The sequence below is a fragment of the Sardina pilchardus genome, chromosome 10, assembly GCF_963854185.1.
Source record: "Sardina pilchardus chromosome 10, fSarPil1.1, whole genome shotgun sequence".
Lineage (NCBI taxonomy): Eukaryota > Metazoa > Chordata > Actinopteri > Clupeiformes > Clupeidae > Sardina > Sardina pilchardus.
Window position 1 is genome coordinate 23,160,145 of NC_085003.1, and position 22,939 is coordinate 23,183,083.

A 22,939-nucleotide genomic window follows, 5' to 3' on the forward strand; every position below is an offset into this window, starting at 1 on the left:
GACAGATGGTGAAATGTGTGGGAATATGGGTGCAGATATTGTTGGGTTAGGGGTTGGGTTAGAGTTGGGTGCTCCAATTTTGCAACAATGTTGCAACCTTGTGCGGGAACTGCACTGGTGGCTCACACTAAGGGCCCATTCACCTGCTTTACTCTCTCTCTCCCTCTCTCTCTTTCTCTCTCTCCCTCACTCACTCACTCACACTCTCTCTCACACACACACACACACACACACACACACACATACACAGGCCCAGAAACCTAAAAGGGCAAATGAGGTAACAGGACCTATGATTTCCACACATTATAGCCCCGGGTCCAGTAGACCCGCGAAGACCCTGTATGTAATAGAAATATGCAGGGGGGGTTCAATTTTTTTTTTTTCTGAATTATGTTCCTCACACAAAATGAGCCAAGGCCAATGAATCTCAGTTTGAAAAAATAATTATTTGTATCACTTTTCTTAAGATGAAAACTGAAAACGGGTCCCACAGACCCGAAGACCTTATAAGGGTTAAGTGAAGACTGTGTGTAGTTGGGAGGTGAAGAGTGTGTGTAGTTCAGAGGTGTGGTTCCACAGCCTCGCTATGGTTCTGCGCTGACCTCAGCGAGAGCCTCAGATTGTCCCAGTCATGACTGATGTTGCCACAAACACGCTTTACGGCCTGTGGCTTACAGTAAAGCGAGCGAGTAGCGCTCTAGCAGATGTCTGGAACCCCGACGCTGTGCAACGGAGGAGGCTGGACCTGCGTCTAACACGCATGGCGTGCGTCCATGTGTCCGTCCAGCACTGTGTGTGTGTGTGTGTGTGTGTGTGTGTGTGTGTGTGTGTGTGTGTGGAGGAAGCCCAGCGCCCAGCTGCTGCAACTTTATGAGGCTTCGTGAGTGTCCAAATATCCGCACCAGTGGGGGGTGGTTGGGGTGTAGTGCTCGGAGTTTAATTTACATTTCACGTTTTATTCATTTAGCAGATGCCTTTATCCAAAGCGACGAGGAGTGTGTGTGTGTGTGTGTGTGTGTGTGTGTGTGTGTGTGTGTGTGTGTGTGTGTGTGTGTGTGTGTGTGTGTAACATTCAAGCTACAGGCCAGAGGAGGCCTTAGCTAACAGTGAATACTACAGCAATACAGTATATACTGCTAGTTTCACACAGGAAGCAGCCTAGTGGCCGTCCCATCTCAGCAATATATTGTAACGTTCCGTGTTAATGAGGAGACAGTTTATCACAAACCGGTACTTTTAATAACGACTGTTGTCGGCCACAGCCACGCCACAAGAACTCTTTGACATACACAGAGAGAAGGAGCCCAACTCACACACGTCTCCTCATAATCTCCACACACTGATTTTTCCCTTAACACACACACATCACCCCCCGGAAGGGGCTGGCACCCCAACCATTGGCCCAGGTAACAGAGCCTATCAGAAACAACTAACACATTAACTGTGCCCACATACTTTTCAGAACTTAGACACGCTACAATATACTGCTAGTTTCACACAGGAAGCAGCCTAGTGGCCGTCCCATCCCAAAGAGGATAAGCGGCTACAGTACCTGCGGCTGGACCACCTGACCTGCAGCACGCACGTCTCTCACAGGGGAGCTACACACCAGGCACCTAACTGAAGAGTTCCATTCGCAAAGCGTATGCTGCAGCAGTTAGTAATCACTGTAATCAATGGAAGTAGCTACACCAGACGCGACAGTGGCGCGTAGTCTTGTAAAATGGTTTTTACGCGTTGCGAACGGAACGCTTCAGTTACGCGCCTGGTGTAGCTCCCCTGTTTACGCACCTGGTGTATAGCTCGCTTGTCAGCGTGTCTCAGTGTCGCTCAACATGCACTGCTGCGGCTGCTGGTGATTGGTCCCTTGTTTCTATATTCCATGTTCTGTGCCCTGATATACTGTCATGATGATCTGCAGATGTTTGTGTTACGTCATGTTACAGGTAAAAGCGATCTTGTATTATTTAGTTATTACGTTGGCTTCGTGCCTTTTAGAGGGAATACCAGGCCCGTGCTGTGATTGTCCTTTTAAGTGTGCTAGTTGTGTTCTTTTAAATTTGCGAGGTCATGTCGTTTTAAGGGTGCTAGGTAGTGTCCTTTTAATTTTGCTAGGTTGTGTCCTTTTAAGGGTGTTAGGTAGTGTCCTTTTAAATTTGCTAGGTCGTGTCCTTTTAAGGGTGCTAGGTCATGTCCTATAGAGTGGTATTGACTGGAGGGTGTGAGGATGGACTGTCTGTATAAGGGCACAAGGTCTATGTGTTTATCCTGTGCTGTGTAGGCTATATTTCTTCATATCCATAGTCTCACCGTTTAGAGGAACGTGTTTAGCCGTTGAAAGTCTGACCCGCCTGCTGTTTACGTTCAGAACATCCAACATCCTAGAAAGGCCTGACCTGATGTCTTACTTTCATGTCAGACGTACACACATGTGTCCAGTCCACTCACACAGACAGCACACATGCACACACAAGACGCTCTGTGCCAGCCATCCCACATGTGAGGGGTTTTATGGGCTTGAGCTATGGGCAGGTCACGACCCACACATGCCAGATCCATTTGGGACTGTTGTCTTAAAGAGCCTCCGTTCTCCTCGGGTCCACCCACCATGGTGCCTATACTACAGAGGCCGTGATAGGTCAGGGACCGACACAGACCACCGTGGGTCCAGATTGAGAAGGACTGTCAGTCTGCAGAGGTGCAGGACAAAGCCATCTGAATTTCGAGGCCTCTCAAACACACACTCTCTCTCTCTCTCAGACACACACACACACACACACACACACACACACACACACACACACACACACACACACACACACACACACTTTCACACACACATCCACACACACACACACACACACACACACACACACACACACACACACACACACACACTTCCACAGACACACACACATGCACAGGCATCGTAAGGCCTCAAAGGTCACAGCCTCTTCCAGGCTGCCAACGTAAATAGAATCACTCTGGTGCTCTGGCAGCTCGTGTTCAGCATTTGAGGTAAGCAATCAGATAACATTCTTGTTCCTTTTTTTTTTTTGCTCAACAGTCAGGAGCTTAAAAAAAAGCCGGGAAGGTCATTTCACATGTTTATTGGATGAATGTCTTGGCAGTGCTGGCCGACTTGTGTTTAGATGTGGTGCCTGTTTCTTAGGGCAGAGCGATTTCAGGGAGCGCTGTGAACTTTTCACTTCGCCCTGCCGAGCTACTCCCCCCCTCCCCACCCACCACCACCATCACCACCACCAGCACCTCCACCCCTCTTCTCCCCACAGAACAAAGACTGCATTCGCTGGGATTTTTTGCTGCGCTCAGCAATTCAAAACAGATACAATTCAAATGAGAGCTGCCTCTCGCTGCGCAGTGCTCAAATAAAACCTTCAACATCCAGCAGTGACTCAGACCTCAGCCGACTAGTAATGCGTTGCACGTAATAATATTAGATCCATTTTGAATGGCACACTGGATACCTAGCATAGGTCCTCCAAGACTAACACTCAATTGATGTCTGTCTTTTTGTGTCTCCATGCTTTTAAGTACTCCGCTCAAGTGGGACATTGTGTGTGTCACACACAAGGAATGTGTTATCTAAGGTCTGTGTGTGTGTGTGTGTGTAAGGGAGAGAGAGAGGGAGAGAGAGGGAGTGTGTGTGTGTGTGTGTAAAAGAGAGTGTGAGTGTGTGTTAAAGAGTGTGTTAAAGAGAGAGAGAGAGAGAAAGAGAGAGAGAGAGAGTGTGTGTAAAAGAGAGAGAGAGAGAGAGAGTGTGTATGTGTGTGTGTGTGTGTGTGTAAAAGAGAGAGTGTAAGAGTGTGTTAAAGAGAGAGAGAGAGAGTGTGTGTGTGTGTGTGTGTAAAAGAGAGAGAGAGAGAGAGAGAGAGAGAGAGAGTGTGTGTGTGTGTGTGTGTGTGTGTGTGATGAGCCAGGACATCTCTGGCGCAGGTAGAGCTCTGGGTAAACACTTGGGTCGTAATGGAGTCTGTGCGGGGGGCTTTGAGAGTTCAGACGCTTGGCGAACATCAACACAACGTGACCCAGAGAGTGCAGCCTATGGAGGAGCGGAGAGTCCATCTGCGATGGTGCGTCACGCTCTAAAACAAGACAGAGCTCCTGCCATAGACCAGTAGTGTTGACTCTGTGTGTGTGTGTGGATGTGTGTGTTTTGTGTTGGAGGGGGAGGGGTAGGGGGGGAGGGGGTAACTGTACATGTGTGGTTTTAGCAGATAAGCAAAGAGACTTATAGACTAACTAATTAGCTGTTTGTGTGCGTGCATGCATACTTGTGTGGGTGTGGGTTTGTGTGCCTGCATGCGTGTGTGTGCGTGTGTATGTGTGTGTGTGTGTGTGTGTGTGTGTGTGTGTGTGTGTGTGTGTGTGTGTGTGCCCGCATCTCATGGTTTCCCATTCTTCTCTCTCTGATGGCTCTGGACCCCCCACCAGAGAAATAGACAATAATGCACGAATAGCATCAATGTGTTCAGGCTGAAGTCTTTATATCTCTGTCCGGTATGTGCCATGCTGTGAGGCTCACAATAATAAGCTTTTTTCACAGTGTTTTGGTATAATTACTACATGATGGGAAAAATACATGCAATGTCACATCACTCAGAGAGGAATGCTATTTGAAGCTATTTAATTGTTCCTGTGACATTTCATATGATTATGTTCATGAAATTATAATAACTGTGATCAGCATGCACCTTTACAACTTTCAAGTTGCTTTGAATTCACACGTCAGCTGGAAACTGTGTTTTCCCCTTAAATGTTGAAAATATTGACTTGACGTTGATACATTATGTCATCTATTTTGGTTTATGATGGGTACACAAATCAGAGATAAAATATTCTTGCATTTCGCAAAGCTACAAATTCTTATATAAATATAAATATACTGCTGTCAGAAGAGGAGATGGTTTGTCTTTTGACCCAAAAGTGCCACTAGTGCCTCCGCTCAGGTTGCGTTATATTATTTTCAGGATGAATGTGAAGGGTTAAGTTTGAGGCTTTTAAAAAACTCTTCTGGATTTACCTGAAGTGCTCATTATCAGCTGAAACATGCTCCTGAACTGCCAAAGCTTCCTGATCAGCTGAGAATTTAATTTTTGCCCCTCAGCCACGAACCTCTTGAGAAGCTTGCGTTCCAAGTATTTTGCTGCAATACACGGGAAGTTTTTGCAGTTTTGTCTCATGGGAAAATCTAGGTGTGTGGAAGATGCTATTTTAGACACGCCACTCCCCCTCTTGTGTCTCAGATGCTGTTGTTTGCCGTTGTCGGCAGGATGGTGGAAGTTGCTTGTGTGCACACACACACACCACTAACACACCCATCACACACACACCACTAACACACACTCACACACACACACACACACACACACACACACACACACACACACACACACACACACACACACACCACTAACACATACACACACACACACACACACACACACACACACACACACACACACCACTAACACATACACACACCACTAACACACACACACACACCACACACAAGCACATCAGATACACACACACACACACACACACACACACACACACTCACACACGTGCCTCCTCAGAGGGGCTTGTGCTTGCGGCAGTGTGGAGGGTAGGTCGTGCATGCCTCTGGAATGCGATGTGATGCTCGAGTGAGCACAGCAGGAGCGGCACAGACCTCCTCGGCAGCTGCCTCATGTCAGCCTGATGCTCCCGCCTCAGCCTGATGCTCCCGCCTCCCCTGGAGCTGGTGCACTCTCACTCCATCACTCACACACGCACGCACACACACACACACACACACGCACACACACACTCACGCACAGGCACGCGTACACGTGCACTCACGCACACTCACGCCATTCCATACCCACAGACACACACACACACACACACAGTCAAAAGGGCATGTCTTACATCATTTGCTCAATATCAATTGATGTACTGTATGTTGAATCAATAGTGCACTACATATGCTCATGCGCCTCCTGTTATCTCTTGTACCAAAAGTGAAAAATGACCAAAAACAATGTCCATCTCTCTCTTTCTCTCTTTCTCTCTCTCTCTCTCTCTCTTTATCTCTCTCTCTCTCTCTCCCCACCTCTCTCTCTCTCTTTCTATCTCTGTCTCGTTGTAGTCCTCGGGCAGCAGTGTGACGGTGGACATCGGCGTGATGGGGGAGGCCCACGGCATGATCACGGACCTACTCGCCGACCCGTCGCTGCCGCCCAACACCTGCAGCTCCCTGCGGGCCGTCAGCAACCTGCTCAGCACGCAGCTCACCTTCCAGCCACTGCACCGGCCGCGACTCAGTCAGCTGGCCCTGCCCACCGGCGATGCCCACGCCTGCTCCGACTCTGAGGAGGGCACGGAGAAGAGCGAGAAGCTCTCCATTCCAAAAGTAAAGCCCAGTTCACATATAAGGCCCTCCATTCCAAAAGTAAAGTCTCTCCATTCCAAAAAGTAAAGCCCTGTTCACATTTAAGGCCCTCCATTCCAAAAGTGAAGTCTCTTCATTCCAAAAAGTAAAGCCCTGTTCACATATAAGGCCCTCCATTCCAAGTAAAGTCTCTCCAGTCCAAAAGTAAAGTCTCTCCATTCCAAAAGTACGTAAAGTCCAGGGCCCGTATTCACAAAGAATTTTAGGGCTAAAAGTAGCTCCTAACTGGCGAATTTAGGGAGGAACTCCTAAAAATAATGGGCGTGTCACTCCTAACTTTATGACTCCTAATTTTTTTCACTAAAAGTTATTCACAAAGCATTTTAAGCCTAAAAGTAGCTCCTAAGTCTAGGACAGCGTAAAAGAACTCGAGAGGACTTCTAACTCACTAAGACCTATTCACAACCCGCTTTTAGTGGCATTTCACGTCGCGATGTTTTGAAATGACCGTGCAGTGCAGGAGCTCGCTGTCATGCAAGGGAATAAATGTGCATTGCAACTAAGGATGCAAATGCAATAATGCCACCGACAACCAAAACCACCATTGCATGTAAACTAAATGTAACGTCTTATTGTGCCTAATTAAATTAAATCGCTTCTCCTCTTTGCAAATATAGGCTACGTGTTTTCATACAGATTCATTTAAAACATGTTGCATAGCCTACTGCTCCAGTCCAGAGTGTTTCATTAAGCCTAGGCTTGCTTTACTCTTTATTCATTAAGGCTATGCCTATTTATTCATCATCTTCCATCCTTCACAGCCCGACATAGCGCACGCATTCTCACCAGCTAAGACCTAACACCTGTCACTCAACTCGTCATTGTAGGGGAGGTTTGCCATCATTCCCGCGTTATAATCACCAGCCAATCAAGGTGGTCACTTTCATCAAGCTTGTGCATGAGTAATGACGTCAACCATAGCAACGAAGACTCACTTTTAGTTTAGGAGTGGGCGTTTCTCCTTACTAAAAGTAGGTCTGAAAGGCTTTGTGAATAACTTTTAAGGGAAAACTCCTAACTAAAATCTTCTAGCGCGATTTAGGAGTACTCTTAGTGGTAAGATAAAATGCTTTGTGAATATGGGCCCAGTTCACATATAAGGCCCTCCATTCCAAAAGTAAAGCCCAGTTCACATATATGGCCCTCCATTCCAAAAGTAAAGTCTCTCCATTCCAAAAGTAAAGCCCCGTTCACATATACAGTAAGGCCCTCCATTCCAAAAGTAAAGTCTCTCCATTCCAAAAGTAAAGTCCAGTTAACATATAAGGCCCTCCATTCCAAAAGTAAAGTATTTTCACATATAAGGCCCTCCATTCCAAAAGTAAAGCCCCGTTCACATATAAGGCCCTCCATTCCAAAAGTAAAGTCTCTCCATTTCAAAAGTCAAGTCCAGTTCACATATAAGGCCCTCCATTCCAAAAGTAAAGTCTATCCATTCCAAAAGTAAAGTCCAGTTCACATATAAGGCCCTCCATTCCAAAAATAAAGTCTCTCCATTCCAAAAGTAAAGTATTTTCACATATAAGGCCCTCCATTTCAAAAGTAAAGACCTGTTCACATATTACGCTTTCTATTCTAAAAGTAGAGATATAGTTCACATAAAAATTTGCTCACCCATCGCTGGTCTATTTTAACCTTGTCTCACCATGTGATTATTTCACCTGTAATCGCTGAATTACATTAAAGTTACATGGTCATGGTACATGTGCATGGTCTCTTGCCGTCAGTCGCTTGCTGTCTGAATGAGGTTTAAGGCCTCACTAATGGAGTTTCTGAGAAGCTAAAGAAGACACGTTGCTTCCATGGTTTTACGGAATGTAGAATTCAGACATAAACCCCGAAGTTCACTTCAAAAACTCTTTGTCTTCCTGTCTAGCAGTGTTATTAATCTAACATTAGATCAGAAAGTCTAGTTGGTATTGTTTTTAGTATAAAGAGACTTATCTAGCGCCGTCTCGTAAAATCATTTGACTTAATTTTAGAGTTTGAAGTTTGACTTATTTTAAGATGCCTTATCAAGAGAACAAGCAAATGTGGCTGCCAGTGCATTAAGCAAATATGTCTTAAAAATAAGCTAATTCAGCTGTCAGAGCATTAAGCCAATTTGTCCTCATAAAACGGCTTAAAGTACTGTATGTCAAACTTATTTAATTAAGTCAAAATTATCTTACAAGACAGCACTAGGTAAGTCTCTCTACTAAAAAACAATACCAGCTAGATTTTGATCGTCATATAACATTAATCACACTTGGTTAGAAAAGCAGTTTTGTAGTGTTGTCTTAGCGGGGCTTAGTATCGGTGTGACTCAATTCACATACCTGAAAATTACAGCAAGATTGTCTAAATAGGGAGCTGACTTCATGCTCAATATCAAATGCTCAGGATTACAGACAGCTGGTAAAACACCCTCACAATCATGGGCAAAGCATTCAGGAAAAATAGGATAGGCCTCTATTCTGAGACCTATTCTGACCTAACACCTACCTGCCTGTGTTGCAGCTGAACACAAGCTTGCATAAAGCATCCAATATAGTATAGGCATGTGGTCTGCCTATCACCATGCTAAACTCAATCTTTTAAGATTGAACATTAGTATGGGGAGTCTGCGCTTTATTTTTTCTGCACAATGGGCATCATTCAAATGACTCATACGGTTGGATAGCCCTTCAACCAATCAGACCAACGATCCGGTGCGTCTTTTAGATACCGGTAAGATAGTTTGTGATTGGACCCAAAGGTTGTAGACAGGAAGCAGGGGAGCTAGATCTGCAGGTCTGCAACACTGACTTGTATCTATGTCCTCTGACATCTGTCCCAATGATGTCTGTCTTTTTCCTCAGAAGTATACAACTGAATGGAGTATATGCTGTGCAAAGAGAGGAGGGAGAAAGAGAGAGAAGGATAGAGAGAGAGAGGGAGAGAGAGAAGAAGGAGGAGAGAGAAGGAGAGGGAGAGAGAGAGGAAGAGGGAGAGAAAACATGCATGTCTGGCCTGGTGAGTGCAGAGCTGTGTTCCATTTCCACAGCTGTGTCAACAGGAAAAAGATCTGGGAGCAAAAACAGTGAAAATGTTGTGCGGAGGTTCTTGGTTAGTTGAAGGGGGCACATTACGATTAGCGCCCTGACAGGGTCACGAGGGATGCCATTTTTTGTGAGAGAGAGAAAAAAAAAAAGAGAGAGAGAGAGAGAGAGCACCTCGGCATCATTACCTGAAGGAGCGCGGCCGCTCTGCATACCTTGCCAGTCGCTCGTGGCAAATCAAAGGGATGCACCGACACACTTCAGAGGACCTCTGAGACCCATCTTAGTGCTCTCTGTGTATTTTTAGCTTGACATGGAACTTTGTAAAGCGACCTTAGAAAAGCAGTGGCGAATGAATAGCCAAGCACTTAATTAGATTTCAGCTCTCCGGAGAGTCTTAGGAGGTGGGCAGAGAGAAGGACTTCTTTTCCATGGCGGATTGTAGTGGTGAAAGCTAAAGCTCGTTGTAAGGGCTTTGTGGTTGCTTGCCTGTCTATCAAGGAGTTTGCCACCCAAATGGACGACCTATGAACCACCATTTTTAACTTTCATTGCTTTGCTGTGTTTCAAACAGTCTGTGCCCTGTCTGTGCTCTCATGATAATAACTAAAAGAATGTTGTCAGTAGGCTGTAGTGTAGACTGTCAGTAGCTTACAGTAACTTCATGAATTCAGATGATTAATGTTAAAGCATCTTAAAAGTTCAATAGATGCTGCTACCAAGAGATTTTACCCCACGTCGTCATACATAACAAGGCAACAAACTTCAGCCAGAAGTATTAATCAAAGCCCTCACTGGACATACTACTAATTGAAAATGTTTGAAATGTTAATTCAGTGGTGATACTCAATCAGAGATTGGTGTTTGTGAACTGGATATTAATTCCATTAAAAGCTCATCACGATGACTTAAATTTAAACATGTATATATGAGCGATTGATCTCATGCAGGCAATGTCACATGTGATTTTTTCTTCTGATATCAGAGTTGCTGTGATTTGGTAACTGACACAAGAGCCCAGGCTGGAAGCCAAACAAGCGCTAATATGGCGATATACAGTGTGGCCACACAAGCATGAGTGTGATAATCTAAATCTGCCTATTAGCTACAGTAGATTTCTATTGATAAGAAAACCGTCATATGAAACTGCAGCTTGTTCGTTTTGTCAGACGTCCACCCAAAGTATTAAGAATTGCCAAGCATCACATAAAACTGACTTTTATGTCAATATGGTAAATCAGGTTGATAAAATCACTCTGCTGTTACACCACTTGTAGAACTCAAAAGCTAAATTGTTTTTTTTTTTTTAAACGAATGATAAGAATTGGCTCATTACAATGTGCGATTATCCATAAATCAGTATTGAAAAATAGAATGAAATGATTATTGCACTTCTCTGTCACTAGGTTTCTGCACAGTGCAATGCATCTCCATGCTTGCCAACTACATATTACTGTAGTTAGTTACATTACGTTACATTAGTTACACATGCCTTGTGTGCTGTCTTTCTGTTTCTCATCTTCCTTTTCCTCTCTCTCTCTCTCTCTCTCTCTCTCTGCGTAGCGCCTGAAGCGTAGTTTACCCCCCGGTCTGCTGCGGAAGATCTCGTCCACCTGGACCACCACCACTTCGGCCACAGGGCTGCCCACCATTGAGCCGGCGCCAGTGAGGCGAGACCGCAGCGCCAGCATCAAGCCTTACCACGAAGCCCTCATCTGCAGGTACTGCCCCGCCCGTCCGCACCCCCCCCCTCCACCCCCGCACCCCCTCCACCCCCTCCACCCCCTCACCCCCGCCCTCCCCCGCCCCCCTCACTGAACCGCTGGAGAGGAAAGACATGCAGATGGAGATGGGGGATGGTGGGTGTGGTGATGGAGATGTTGAATGTTGCGAAGTCGGAACTTGGATCACCCATTTCTGGGTTCGTGCCCACGTTCGCGCCCACACAGTCTCTGTTCAGCTGAAACTGCCCAGGCGTCCGTCTGCTCCACGTTGAGCTGTGTGTTGTTGCAGCATGTCCATTAAGGCGAGCCGCTCTGCTCGGCTGGAAGAGGGGCAACGAGCCGCCCCGACAACAGCCCAGCGCTGCGAGCTCATTGCGCTAATACGGCGGAGGGAAGTGAGCCGGAAGGAACGGCGGCGCTGCTCCCAGGGCAGAGGGAATCGGGGACATTGGCGGGAAATGGCCGCCCATCGAGGGGCAAGTCAAACAGTCGCTCGGGAGACCTCTGAGACGACGCTCAGCCATGCATAGCAGAGAGAGGGGGAGGGCGGAGGGGGGGGGGGGGGGGGGGGGCAGGAGAGCAGAGTGGCCATTCAGATCACATGACTCTGCTCAGATGACCGCAGGGTCCTTCAGTGGAGCCCAGTGGGGACGCAGTCAATGGGCCGGAGTGGTAGAATATAGCTGAGGAGAGAGGGAATGAGAGAGACGAAGGGGAGAGAGAGAAGGAGAGAGAGAGAAGGAGAGAGAAGGAGAGAGAGAGGGAGAGAGAGAAGGAGAGAGCGCAATAGAGAGAGAGAAGGAGAGCGATTGGTAGCAGGTGTTTGTTTATACCTGGTGTTGGCCCCAAACATGGCTCCTCTGTCCTCTCTCTCTCTCTGGGGTTTGTGTACACAGCCTGCTTCTGAATCATCACAGTGATGGAGCTTGTTATGGCATCGCACTGCCTCTGTGCAAACAAAGCCAGGCCAGAGTGATTAGTATGCCAGTACACACACACAGACACACACATGCATAGGTAAACACACATATATGCACACACAGATACACATTAACGCAAACACAGAATACACAGTAACACACGAGTACACTCAGAGAGAGGGGCGTGTGCACGTGCTCACACAGAAAAAAGCACACACACACACACACACACACACACATTGGTTTTCAGGCCTCTGAGGACAGGTTGTGATCACGTGTTCCTGCGGCACGGGGTGCTTTACGAGACGGAGGGTTGAGAGCCTCTTCCACTTTGTCTGCTCCCCGCGCCGCGCCGCAGTTGTATACTTTAGCACGCCGTGCCTTTACACTCCAGCTGTCTGTCACCCCTGGTGTTATTGTACACACACTCAGAGTCAGAGCAGAGCCCGCGCGTGTCACCCCCGGTGTGATTGTACACACACACACACTGAGAGCACAGCCTGTGCGTGTGTTTGTTGTTCTGCTCTGGCAGAGAAGTGTTTTGTCGTGTTCAATGTGTCGAACAGGCCACGCTTTTCAAAAAAAAAAAAAAAAAAGAACAGCAGTAATGGCTTCCTGGAGCAGCAGTCGTGCTGAAAGACAGCCCTGCGTCCGGTCCGTGACTGGTCCCTGGACTGGCTATTTGTGCTGATAATCATATTTGGCCTGTATTTGAGTTGTCTGTCCGGACGCAGATTGTTTTTGTGAAACGTTTGATGAGTGATTGCAGTTGCGTGGCTCAGTATCTTATGATAAATTGTTCGCTGTTGACAGGCTGACATTACCTTTTTGGCTACGTCAACCAACTCTGACACCGGTGCTTACAGATAACTCCAATAAGAGCACACAGTGACTGATTAGATCCAAATACGAGCATGGCCAAAATCAGATTTTAGAAAATATTGTGATATCGTGACTTTATTTAGTTTATGCCGTAACTTTGAACCCCCCCCCCCCTTCCCTTCCCCCCGCCCTCAAAGTACACTGACATGAAATGCATTTTTTAAAGCCTTCGTGCGGCCTTTGTGCCAAACATTGCCATCAATCTTGCATGAGCTCAGGAAAGTGCCACGAGTTGATTGTGACATCTGTTAGGAACACAACGGTCCCGTTTGTGTTGAATTGGCAGTTCAGAAACATTTAAGCGCACAATAGACCAAAAAGGCAGCGCCTTCAACACGGGCCTCGTGCAGAGGAGGCGGAGCTAGAGACGAAGTGTCTGGCGTTGCAGGGTTGACCTTTCACCCGGGCCTCCCCGTGGCTGCTGTGGCTCTGCCAGAAAGTGTTTGTATTTACGAGGGCAGCAGGAGCCGAGGCGGAGAGGCCTTTCTTGTTGGCGTCACGAGAGCAGCGGGGGGGAAACACGACGGCTCCGTCTGCAGCCCAGGAGAGAGGCCTTCAGAGAACACATACACTCCTCATCAATTATTTCTCTCTCACATTCTCTCTCTCTCTCCCTCTCTCTCTCTTTCTCTCTCTCTCTCATACACACACACACACACACACTCAAAAACACATGATGTGTGAACGCATGCATACAGATATGCACAGATTCAGAAATGTATATATAGGCGTATATAGGTACATAAAGTCTGATGCACTCACATGTTCACGTGCACGTAAGACCACATGCCAGGGCGACCTAAATAAATCAAAAGCTGTAAATGAACACAGTCACCCAAACGGACCAGTTCATCTAAGAAATGAACACAGTCACCCAAACGGACCAGTTCATCTAAGAAATGAACAGTCACCCAAACGGACAAGTTCATCTAAGAAATGGGCTAAGAGATTAAAAACAAATACTTGACCAAATGAGCAGAGTGCATTTGTTTAAAGGGAGACGGGACACTGCAGCCCCCTCTGGAGCTGAGCAGCACGCTGGCCAGGGCCAGACAGCTCAGCTGCGTCCTGTCAGCCTTCATCAGCCTATCTCTCTTTCTCCCCCTCTCTCTCTCTCTCTCTCTTCCTCTCTCTCTCTCTCTCTCTTCCTCCCTCTCTCTCTCTCTCTCTCTCTCTCTCTCTCTCTATCTCTCTCACACCATTTCTCTCTCCCGCTCCCTCCCTCCACTTCTCTCTCCCTCTCACCAACACTCTCTCTCTCTCCCTCTCTCCACCTCTCTCTCTCACTCTCGCTCTGTCTTTCCTCTGGGGGCCTTAAGGCCTGGCTCCGTTCTGTGTGTTTAAGCCTCCCCCTGTGTGTGTCCCCTCTCCACAGCTCATCCATCATCCTACCAGCCATCCCAAGCTCCACCCCAACACCGCTCAGCGCATCTGCAGGAATTTTCTCAGGCTCCAGGGTGAATCCTACGAGTCCTGCTGCACTTTGCCAAGAGCCCAAGAGTGTGTGTGTGTGTGTGCGTGTGTGTGTGTGTGTGTGTGTGTGTGCGCATCTGTGTTTGTTTGTGTGTGTGTGCGTGTGTGTGTGTGTGTGTGTGTGTGTGTGTGTGTGTGTGTGTGTGTGTGTGTGTGTGTGTGTGTGTGTGTGTGTGTGTGTGTGTGCACACGTGGGCTATGTGTGCCTGTGTGTGTGTGTATGTGTGTGTACTGTATGTGTGTTCTGTGTGCGTGTGCGTGTGTGTGTGTGTGTGTGTTCCAGTGTTAAGCCAGTATATATACTTTCCTTCTGAAAACAAAAGCTCAAACTGGAGTGTGTTTTTCATTTCCCAGTGATGGATGCGAGTGGCCAAGACAGGGTTCAGTGGTAGTGCAGCACATCAGCGCAAAGCTGTGGGATATTCTCTCTCTTCTTTCCCCACTCAAGTGCCACTTCACTATTAATGCCAGCCAAACAAAGGTTAGCATCCATTTGGGCTATCATAACCCCAACAGCCCTTGTCTACTGTAACAGTCAGATTAGCATCTTGCATGAATTCCTTGAAAAGGAGGCTGTGAAAAAAAAAGCTTGGAGGAAGATTTCTTTTAGCGATTCGTTTTCTTTGCTGAGTGATGTCTTTGTTATCTATCCCTAGCACAGGAAGAAGATATTTATTTTGTACCTACAGTGCAAGACAGGCTTCCCTCGACAGCCATCCAGGAAAAAGCTTGTATTTGCCACTGCTGGATGGAGCACTCGGGCGGATCACATTGCCTTTCCTTCTCCACAGAAACCTCTGTTCTCTCCTCATCTTTCTCCGCTTGCAAGGCCCTGTGCCATAGAGCCAGTTGGCGGGCGGCTGACTGATATGCCTCAGTGCCGGTGTCACCGCCAGGCGGTTCGCAGTGTATCTGGGGGCTGCCTGCCGCCAAGGCCCGAGAGAAAAGAGATAATAATGGCTTCCACTGCTGCAGCAAATCCTTTATCGTGGTTGCGCCACAATACACTTTCCCCTAAAACCAGTAATGATAGTGTGTGAGCAAGGCAGCTGAAAGACAAGACTATTAGGAGTCATCATGTGCTTGTGATGATTTGTAAACATTCAGCGAGGACATCAGAGGAATACCAACGCGTATTTGTTTTTGTGCGAGGCTTTATTCTCAGCGCAAACTACAGTACAGCTTATTTACGCTCACTGTACACAACTGAGGAAGAGGACAGAGATGTTGATGTATAATAGTGCTGTTGCTGTTGTTGTTGTTGTTGTTGTTGTTGTTGTTGTTGTTGCTGTAAATGCTACAGATACTTTTGTGGAGACTAGGAGAATTGCGTCACTGATATCTGATCTGTGATATGAGCACACAGCTAACTTAACTGAGGAAACTGTAACAGTGCTGTAATAGTAGTTAATGCTTTTGTTGTTGTTGTAAATGCTACACTTTGAGACAGTTTGAGGTAGATAGATAGATAGATAGATAGATAGATAGATAAACAATATTATCCACTGAACATTGAGCGTTGATCCACTGCGCACTCAGCCAACTCAAGGAGCATTAACTTCTGTCGGCAGTCCCTCAGTGCTTCCATCACAATCTGAAGGGAGTTTTCCAGATGCTCTGATACTGTATATGACTCAGCTTTTCTAGATAGAGTTCTCCAGATCCTCTGATACTGTATATGGCTCAGCTTTTCTAGATAGAGTTCTCCAGATCTTCTGATACTGTATATGGCTCAGCTTTTCTAGATAGAGTTCTCCAGACCATCTGATACTGTATATGACTCAGCTTTTCTAGATAGAGTTCTCCAGATCCTCTGATACTGTATATGGCTCAGCTTTTCTAGATAGAGTTCTCCAGATTCTCTGATGCACAGCTCAGCTTTTCTACATGGGGTTCTCCAGATCTTCTGATGTGCAGACCATTTTTTTCTGGAAGGAGTTTTCCAGATTATCTGCAGGGTTCTCTTCATTCTACTGCGTTAGGTAGAGTTCTGGGAAAGCCCATTTTCTCTAGCCTGGAAAACCAGCGCCAACTGCTGGACGGCAAAATGTTTTGCCTGCATTTGGGTCTGGCCTCGGACCATTGAACATTTTGAAAACACTGCCCTGAATCTGGCAGATGGCAACTAAACCAATCACAACGCAGAGATGTGTTTTGAATCAACGTGGGCGGGGCAGAGGGCTCTGGGGCGGGGTTTTGAGGGAGCGTTGGCCTATAGGCACAGACACGGTTTGAAAGACAACGGGTTGTGCTCATCAACAATGTTCCGTTGTATCCATTGATCGAGGCCAGACTAAATTAGACATCCAATCCATTTAGGCTGGTTTATCAGGCTACATTTTCTCCAGTATTAGTTCCAAACAGCATGCGGTTCTGCTCTTGTTCAGCTGGCATCCCATCCACCACAGTAGAAGGTTCCGGAGCATTTCAGTTTGATATGTTTAGAACCTGTGTTGGTTCTGTGTTGGGCAGCGTTGCCGTGGAGCTGGTGTTTGTTTTGCTGTGCAGGTGGCTCTTTGGAGGTGTGAGGACGGACGGACGGAGAGGGGCAGATGATAGGCCCAGAGAGCACTATCAAATCAGCTATCAAATGCCACTAATAATGCCACGTGAAGAACTCCAGTGACCTCAAGACAAATTAGTTATCAATCAAATCGATTGAATCTGACATGTAGGGTTTGCTTTTTCATAGAGCGCTTGTTTGAAATGCTTTGAGTATTGGCCTTGAACATAATACAGAGGTCGTGCTCACCACAAATGTATGCCGCACAGTGCACTTCATCCTCATTAGGTGCAGTGTTTGTGTATGTATGGAGCCATGATTGTTTTGTGTTAATGAGCAGTTTCAGAGTCTGTTTATGAGAGATTTCCATGGGCTTCTGTCCTGGGATTACTCTCTCTCTTTCTCTCTCATTCTCTCTCTCTCTCTCTCTCTCTCTCTCTCTCCCTCCCTCTCTTTGTCCCTCCCTCCCCACCCGATGGCTCGGTGGGAAAACAATAAAAACCCTTTGACAGCGCCTGCCAATTTGTGGAACTTCAAACGCGGACAGTATGCTAAATGTGTTATCTTCCAGTTAGGCTCTAATTCAAAGATGGATCAGCAATGAAAACACACGCCCAACCCACAACCCACCCCCAACACACAACACACACACACACACACACACACACACACACACACACACACACACATACACACACACACACACACACTCATTTACATGATTCGTACAAGGTCACCAAGAGGAGTAGTTGAATAGACAAAGCTGCTATGAGTGGGCACAGTAAGTGCACCACTATGGGAATGATAAGAATCTTATTCTATATACAGGATGTGTAATATATTTATATATTCATTCAAAATCCATGCAGCCTACAGTACACATTTCTGTTCTCTTTATTCAATTTCAGCAAATCTACTGCAAACACAGTAAACTCACACCATGTGTTTAAACACCATTACACAGAACTACTGTGTACCGTAAACAGGATGCCTAATCCCCCGCTGACCTCTCACCTCTGACCTTTGACCTTTGACCTTTCTCCCCTGTCACAGCTGTGGACGACCCTTCAGTAGACTCAGCCATGGGGAGGGATCGACAGACAGGATACACAGGACAGGTATGCATCAGTGGTTATTATGAGTCTCATCAAAGATCGTATAGTTACTAAGATGAATCATAAAGGGGTTTTTCAATGGAACGAAATAGCAGCACTTCCTGCCTCCTAAAGGGGCGTGTTCAGTGACGAAATAATCGGTTTAGAAAGGTGTAGAATTATTTCTCCCATATAAATACCTCCGTTTGCCTCCTAAATGGGAGTGTCAGTTGCGTCACAATGAAACCAGAATTTACCCTCATATGAATCGTCTCGCTTTATAAACCGTCTCTGGTCTCATTCAGAACGTCCATAGAGAGCACATTTAAGTATCACATAGAAAACATGCACAAGCTATAGGAACATACGCAAGAGGTCACCCAATATTATTTGACTGGCTTTTATGTGATTTACATTGTGTGTTCCATAGCAAAGAAGGATGTAAACATAAGGAGGGCAGGACAACACGCATATCAGTGCATAACCATGTGTGTGTGTGTCTGTCTGTCTGTGTGTGTGTGTGTGTGTGTGTGTGTGTGTGTCTGTGTCTGTGTCTGTGTCTGTGTCTGTGTCTGTGTCTGTGTCTGTGTGTGTTATGAACATGTACACACATCCCCTATGGGGATGAATAAAGTACTTATCTATCTATCTATCTATGTGTGTGTTCAGATGATCCAGTGGTGGCGTTGTCTGACTATGAGAGCATGGCGGAGGCCAACCACAGTGACAGCAGTGACCAGGGCCACAGTGAGGAGCCGCCCGACGGGGCCCAGAGAGCCACGGACACCCCCGACAGCTGCAGGAGCCACCGCTCCCAGAGCCTCATCCTGCACCCTCTCATCCCCGCAGAGGTACACACATGTGTACACACACACATATGCATGCACACACTTACTTACACACACACACACACACACGCATGGATGCATGTACAGTATAAACACACATGTGCACTCACATACGCACACACATGCTCACACACATACTCACGCATAAACACACACATGCTATAATTCAAATAGATTAGACTCAACTATCGTCAATGCACAAGTAAAATATGATTACAACTGTGTTTGTGTGTGTGTGTGTGTGTGTGTGTGTGTGTGCGTGTGTGCGTGTGTGCGTGTGTGCGTGTGTGCGTGCGTGCGTGCGTGCGTGCGTGCGTGCGTGCGTGCGTGCGTGCGTGCGTGCGTGTGTGTGTGTGTGTGTGTCCGTGTGTGTGTGTGTCACAGGACAAGCCCATCTTGGCTCCGGAGCCTCTGGTGATGGAGGGCCTGGAGTCGCTGATGAGTCAGATCAACAACTGGAACTTCCCCATCTTCAGCACGGTGGAGAAGACCCAGGGCAGGAGCGGCCGCATCCTCAGTCAGGTGAGACGGAGGCGGGGACACCCCCTTCTACCCCACTAACCCCGCTAACCCCTCCTTACGCCTGTAAGTCAGCAGACAGCCATCAGGGGCTACCCAAGACCAGGGGAGTGAGCTCCTGAGTGAGACTCAAACCCAACCACGAGGGCCTCTCAGTGCCTGGAGAGCTACTGTACAGTACATCCATGCCCTGTCTGTCTGCCAAACTGTCTTTCTGTCTGTCTGTTGATCTGTCTGTGTCTGCCCAACTGTATGTCTGTCTGCCCAACTTGTCTGTCGGTCCATCTGTCTGCCCAGCTGTCTGTCTGACCTGCTGTGTTTGTCTTCCTGCCCCCAGATCTCCTATAGGCTGTTTGAGGACACGGGGCTCTTTGAGATCTTCAAGATTCCGGTGCCAGAGTTCATGAATTACTTCCATGCCCTGGAGAGTGGCTACAGAGACATCCCCTGTGAGTGATCCAGAGGGGCGGCTAATGTGTGTCTGTGAACGCATTAGAGGGGATTGAAGGAAAGACATTTAGTGCAGTTCAGATTGTAGCCACTAGAGAGTGCCACGCTACTGATCCAGGCAGAAGTTGTTATTTATATATTTTTTTCTTCCCCTGGATATCCTGAAGGGCAACTGCTGTTTGACCAGCTGTTGTCAATTCTACTTTTTGTTTAGTTTTTTTTAACCATTGCTCAGTTTATTATTAGTCTCCGTTTTAGCCTAAACATGAAACTCACATTAATGCTGCTGTGTTAATAACTCCGTGTTAATTTCCGTTCTAACAAACAATGCATGTGGAGCAAATGGAACTACTTTGTGGAAAATACTTAGCAGTCTTTCTAGGAATCGCATTTCATGTAATTCTTTTCTACTCGGAGCTGACAGCCAGGCATCTAGCAAGCAGATTTTCAAAGACTGCAAAAGACTGAATTCATGAAATTAGACTGTGTCCACAGGATTGCTCCCTCAAATGAAATCAATCCCACTCCTCCCGGGAAAGTGCTGTTTTTGGAAGTGTAGAGGGGTCATCAGACTCTGCCAGGGTTCTGAGGGTTCAGGGCAGACTCTGAATGTTCCATACTCCCGATAGCATCCCGAAAACTGCTTTGGACGGGGGCGATTTGTAATTGTTTGCATTTGATCTATTACAATTTCAGCTCTTTTTTGCAGTAAAATACAATATTTCATCAAAAAAGGTTGTCCCAATGGGAACAAGGCAGTTTGATAAACTATAGGGTGTTAGCACTTCTCTGGAAGGTTTGATGTATCTGCAGTGTTTGTGCAATTCTTACAAATTTGCTGAACTAGTTGTTCACTCTCTAACATGCTCATTTTAATGGTTTGGGATATTTTTTGCTGACCTGGTTTTGGGAGTAAAGGGGTTTGTGGGAAAAAAAAAACCTAAAACAGTGTCATGTCGCCCTCTGGTGGCCACATGAGTAACCACAGCATCCCCACTCTCATCTCTGATAGACCACAACCGGATCCATGCCACAGACGTGCTGCATGCTGTGTGGTACCTCACCACGCAGCCCGTGCCTGGCCTGCCCAGCCTCCTCCCTGACCACAGCTCTGCCAGCGACTCTGGTACGTGTACGCCAGCCTGCCCCCTGGGAGTGATTAGGGATATTACACTCCAGTTTGAACATAAGACATGTTTTCAAAAAGTAAAAAGAAAATTATATTTATATTTATATGTTTCCCTCTCCGTATCTTAAACCCCACATCTTTTAGTCAACATCATGCCATCATATATGACTTTGCTTGTTGTGCATATACCAAACATATTCTTGTGCATCCCTAACCTTGCCTGACTTAAAGAATGCACATGCAGTTGGTCTGAGGTTCTGGAAAGTTGTCAGCTTTCTTCACCCCCCCCCCCCCCCCCCACACACACCTCCCTCTTAGGGCCACACATTCTACACATACTGAAGCACCTCAGACTGGTTTTAGCAACTCAATTTAGATGTCCAGCTGTCTTTACTTAAGGGAGATTAGCCTGTCTGCGCTGGAATCTGCTGCATATATCATTAGCGGCATTACAGCGCCACATAGCTCAGCCGTGCTGTAGACACTGTCCTCATCTGGTGACTGACCTCCCGATGCCGATGGTAACCGATGATCTGGTGTCTTGTTTCCTAAGACTCGGACAGCGGCATCACCCACAGCCACATGGGCTACTTGCTGTCGAAGACCTACCCGGCCTCGGAGGAGGGCTACGGGTGCCTCTCGGGCCTCATCCCCGCGCTGGAGCTGATGGCGCTGTACGTGGCGGCGGCCATGCATGACTACGACCACCCCGGCAGGACCAACGCCTTCCTGGTGGCCACCAGTGCCCCCCAGGTGAGAGGGCAGCTCAGCTCAGGAGGAGGTCACACTCCAGGGAAGGGAGAGGAGAGCCATCAGAGACGGACATTCCTGCTTCCAGAGAGTAAAAGTTCTGCCATATATCACTAATTATCTGGGCCGCGTTTCCCAGATTTGGTGTTCACTCCTAAAGTAAAGCTTAAAGTAAAGCTTAAAGTAAAGCTTAAAGCCCAATTCACACCAAAGATTCCCGACACGACGAGACTGAGTTGCAGCGGTGTGAATTAGAAGTTGCACGTAGTTGCAAGCAGTCGCAAGCCGTCGCAGAGCATTAAACACGTTGAGTCGCAGTCGCAAGGTTTTAGAACGTCGCGGCTCGTCTCATCGGGAATCTTTGGTCTGAACCCAAGTTCTTAGCACTTGAGAGCTTCTTAACGAATCTGGGAAATTCGGTCCTGATCTACCTGGCAGCTAATTAGGATGAGCAACTTGGCAGGAGTCACGACTTTTACTTTCTGAACCCGCGATGTCCGCCCCTGAGAGCCATGGACTAGCATACGCCAGATATTTATGAATAAAATACACACACACACACACACACACACACACACATGTGCAGAGGTGGAAAAGTCCAGCTGCAGAAAGTAAAAGTCCTACCAAATTCTGGAACTCCCGAGAACTCCCTCCCCCAACCTCTTTTTGGCTGTCCTTCTCTTCCTTTCTTCAAAGCACATGTCAAGACCTTTTTGCTCAATGATCACTTCTCCCCCACACCCAACATATAGCCCTGTACACTTAGCTTCTCCTTGTTGTGTTGTTGTATTTTCTTGTTTTTTCTTTGTTTGTACTGTATTGTCCCTCCTATGTAAAGCGACCTTGGGTTTGAGAAAGGCGCTATATAAATGTAACTTATTATTACCACGTATCTATGGCAACCATTCACTTAAACCAGCTGATGCTAATTAGCAACTCTTCAGATAGAGCAGCTAATTGGTGAGATCACCGATGTTAAGTGCACAGGTAGATCCAATACATGGATGGACTTGTACTTTCTGAAGCTGGATTTTCCCACCTCTGCAAGTGTGGCAGTGTCCAGAGTCATTCAGCACCAGAGATGTGTAGAGGTCATGACCTCAGCCAGGATGCTCATGGTGAATCAAGTGTTCAGAGCCACCAGAGACTCTCATGAGTGTGTGTTGCAGA

The 22,939-nt window shown here is 46.9% G+C and overlaps 1 protein-coding gene across 1 annotated transcript in view; it reads left to right on the top strand.

Moving 5' to 3' along the window:
- LOC134093435 (cGMP-inhibited 3',5'-cyclic phosphodiesterase 3A-like) overlaps positions 1-22,939 on the top strand; it is a 77,206-nt gene that overhangs the window by 46,371 nt on the left and 7,896 nt on the right. Inside the window, exons 3-10 of the mRNA XM_062546487.1 lie at positions 6,155-6,418; positions 11,041-11,164; positions 12,746-12,775; positions 18,743-18,924; positions 19,306-19,443; positions 19,778-19,889; positions 20,903-21,016; positions 21,573-21,772. Coding sequence (XP_062402471.1) covers positions 6,155-6,418; positions 11,041-11,164; positions 12,746-12,775; positions 18,743-18,924; positions 19,306-19,443; positions 19,778-19,889; positions 20,903-21,016; positions 21,573-21,772 — 1,164 coding nt within the window. The remainder of the gene's footprint in view (positions 1-6,154; positions 6,419-11,040; positions 11,165-12,745; positions 12,776-18,742; positions 18,925-19,305; positions 19,444-19,777; positions 19,890-20,902; positions 21,017-21,572; positions 21,773-22,939) is intronic.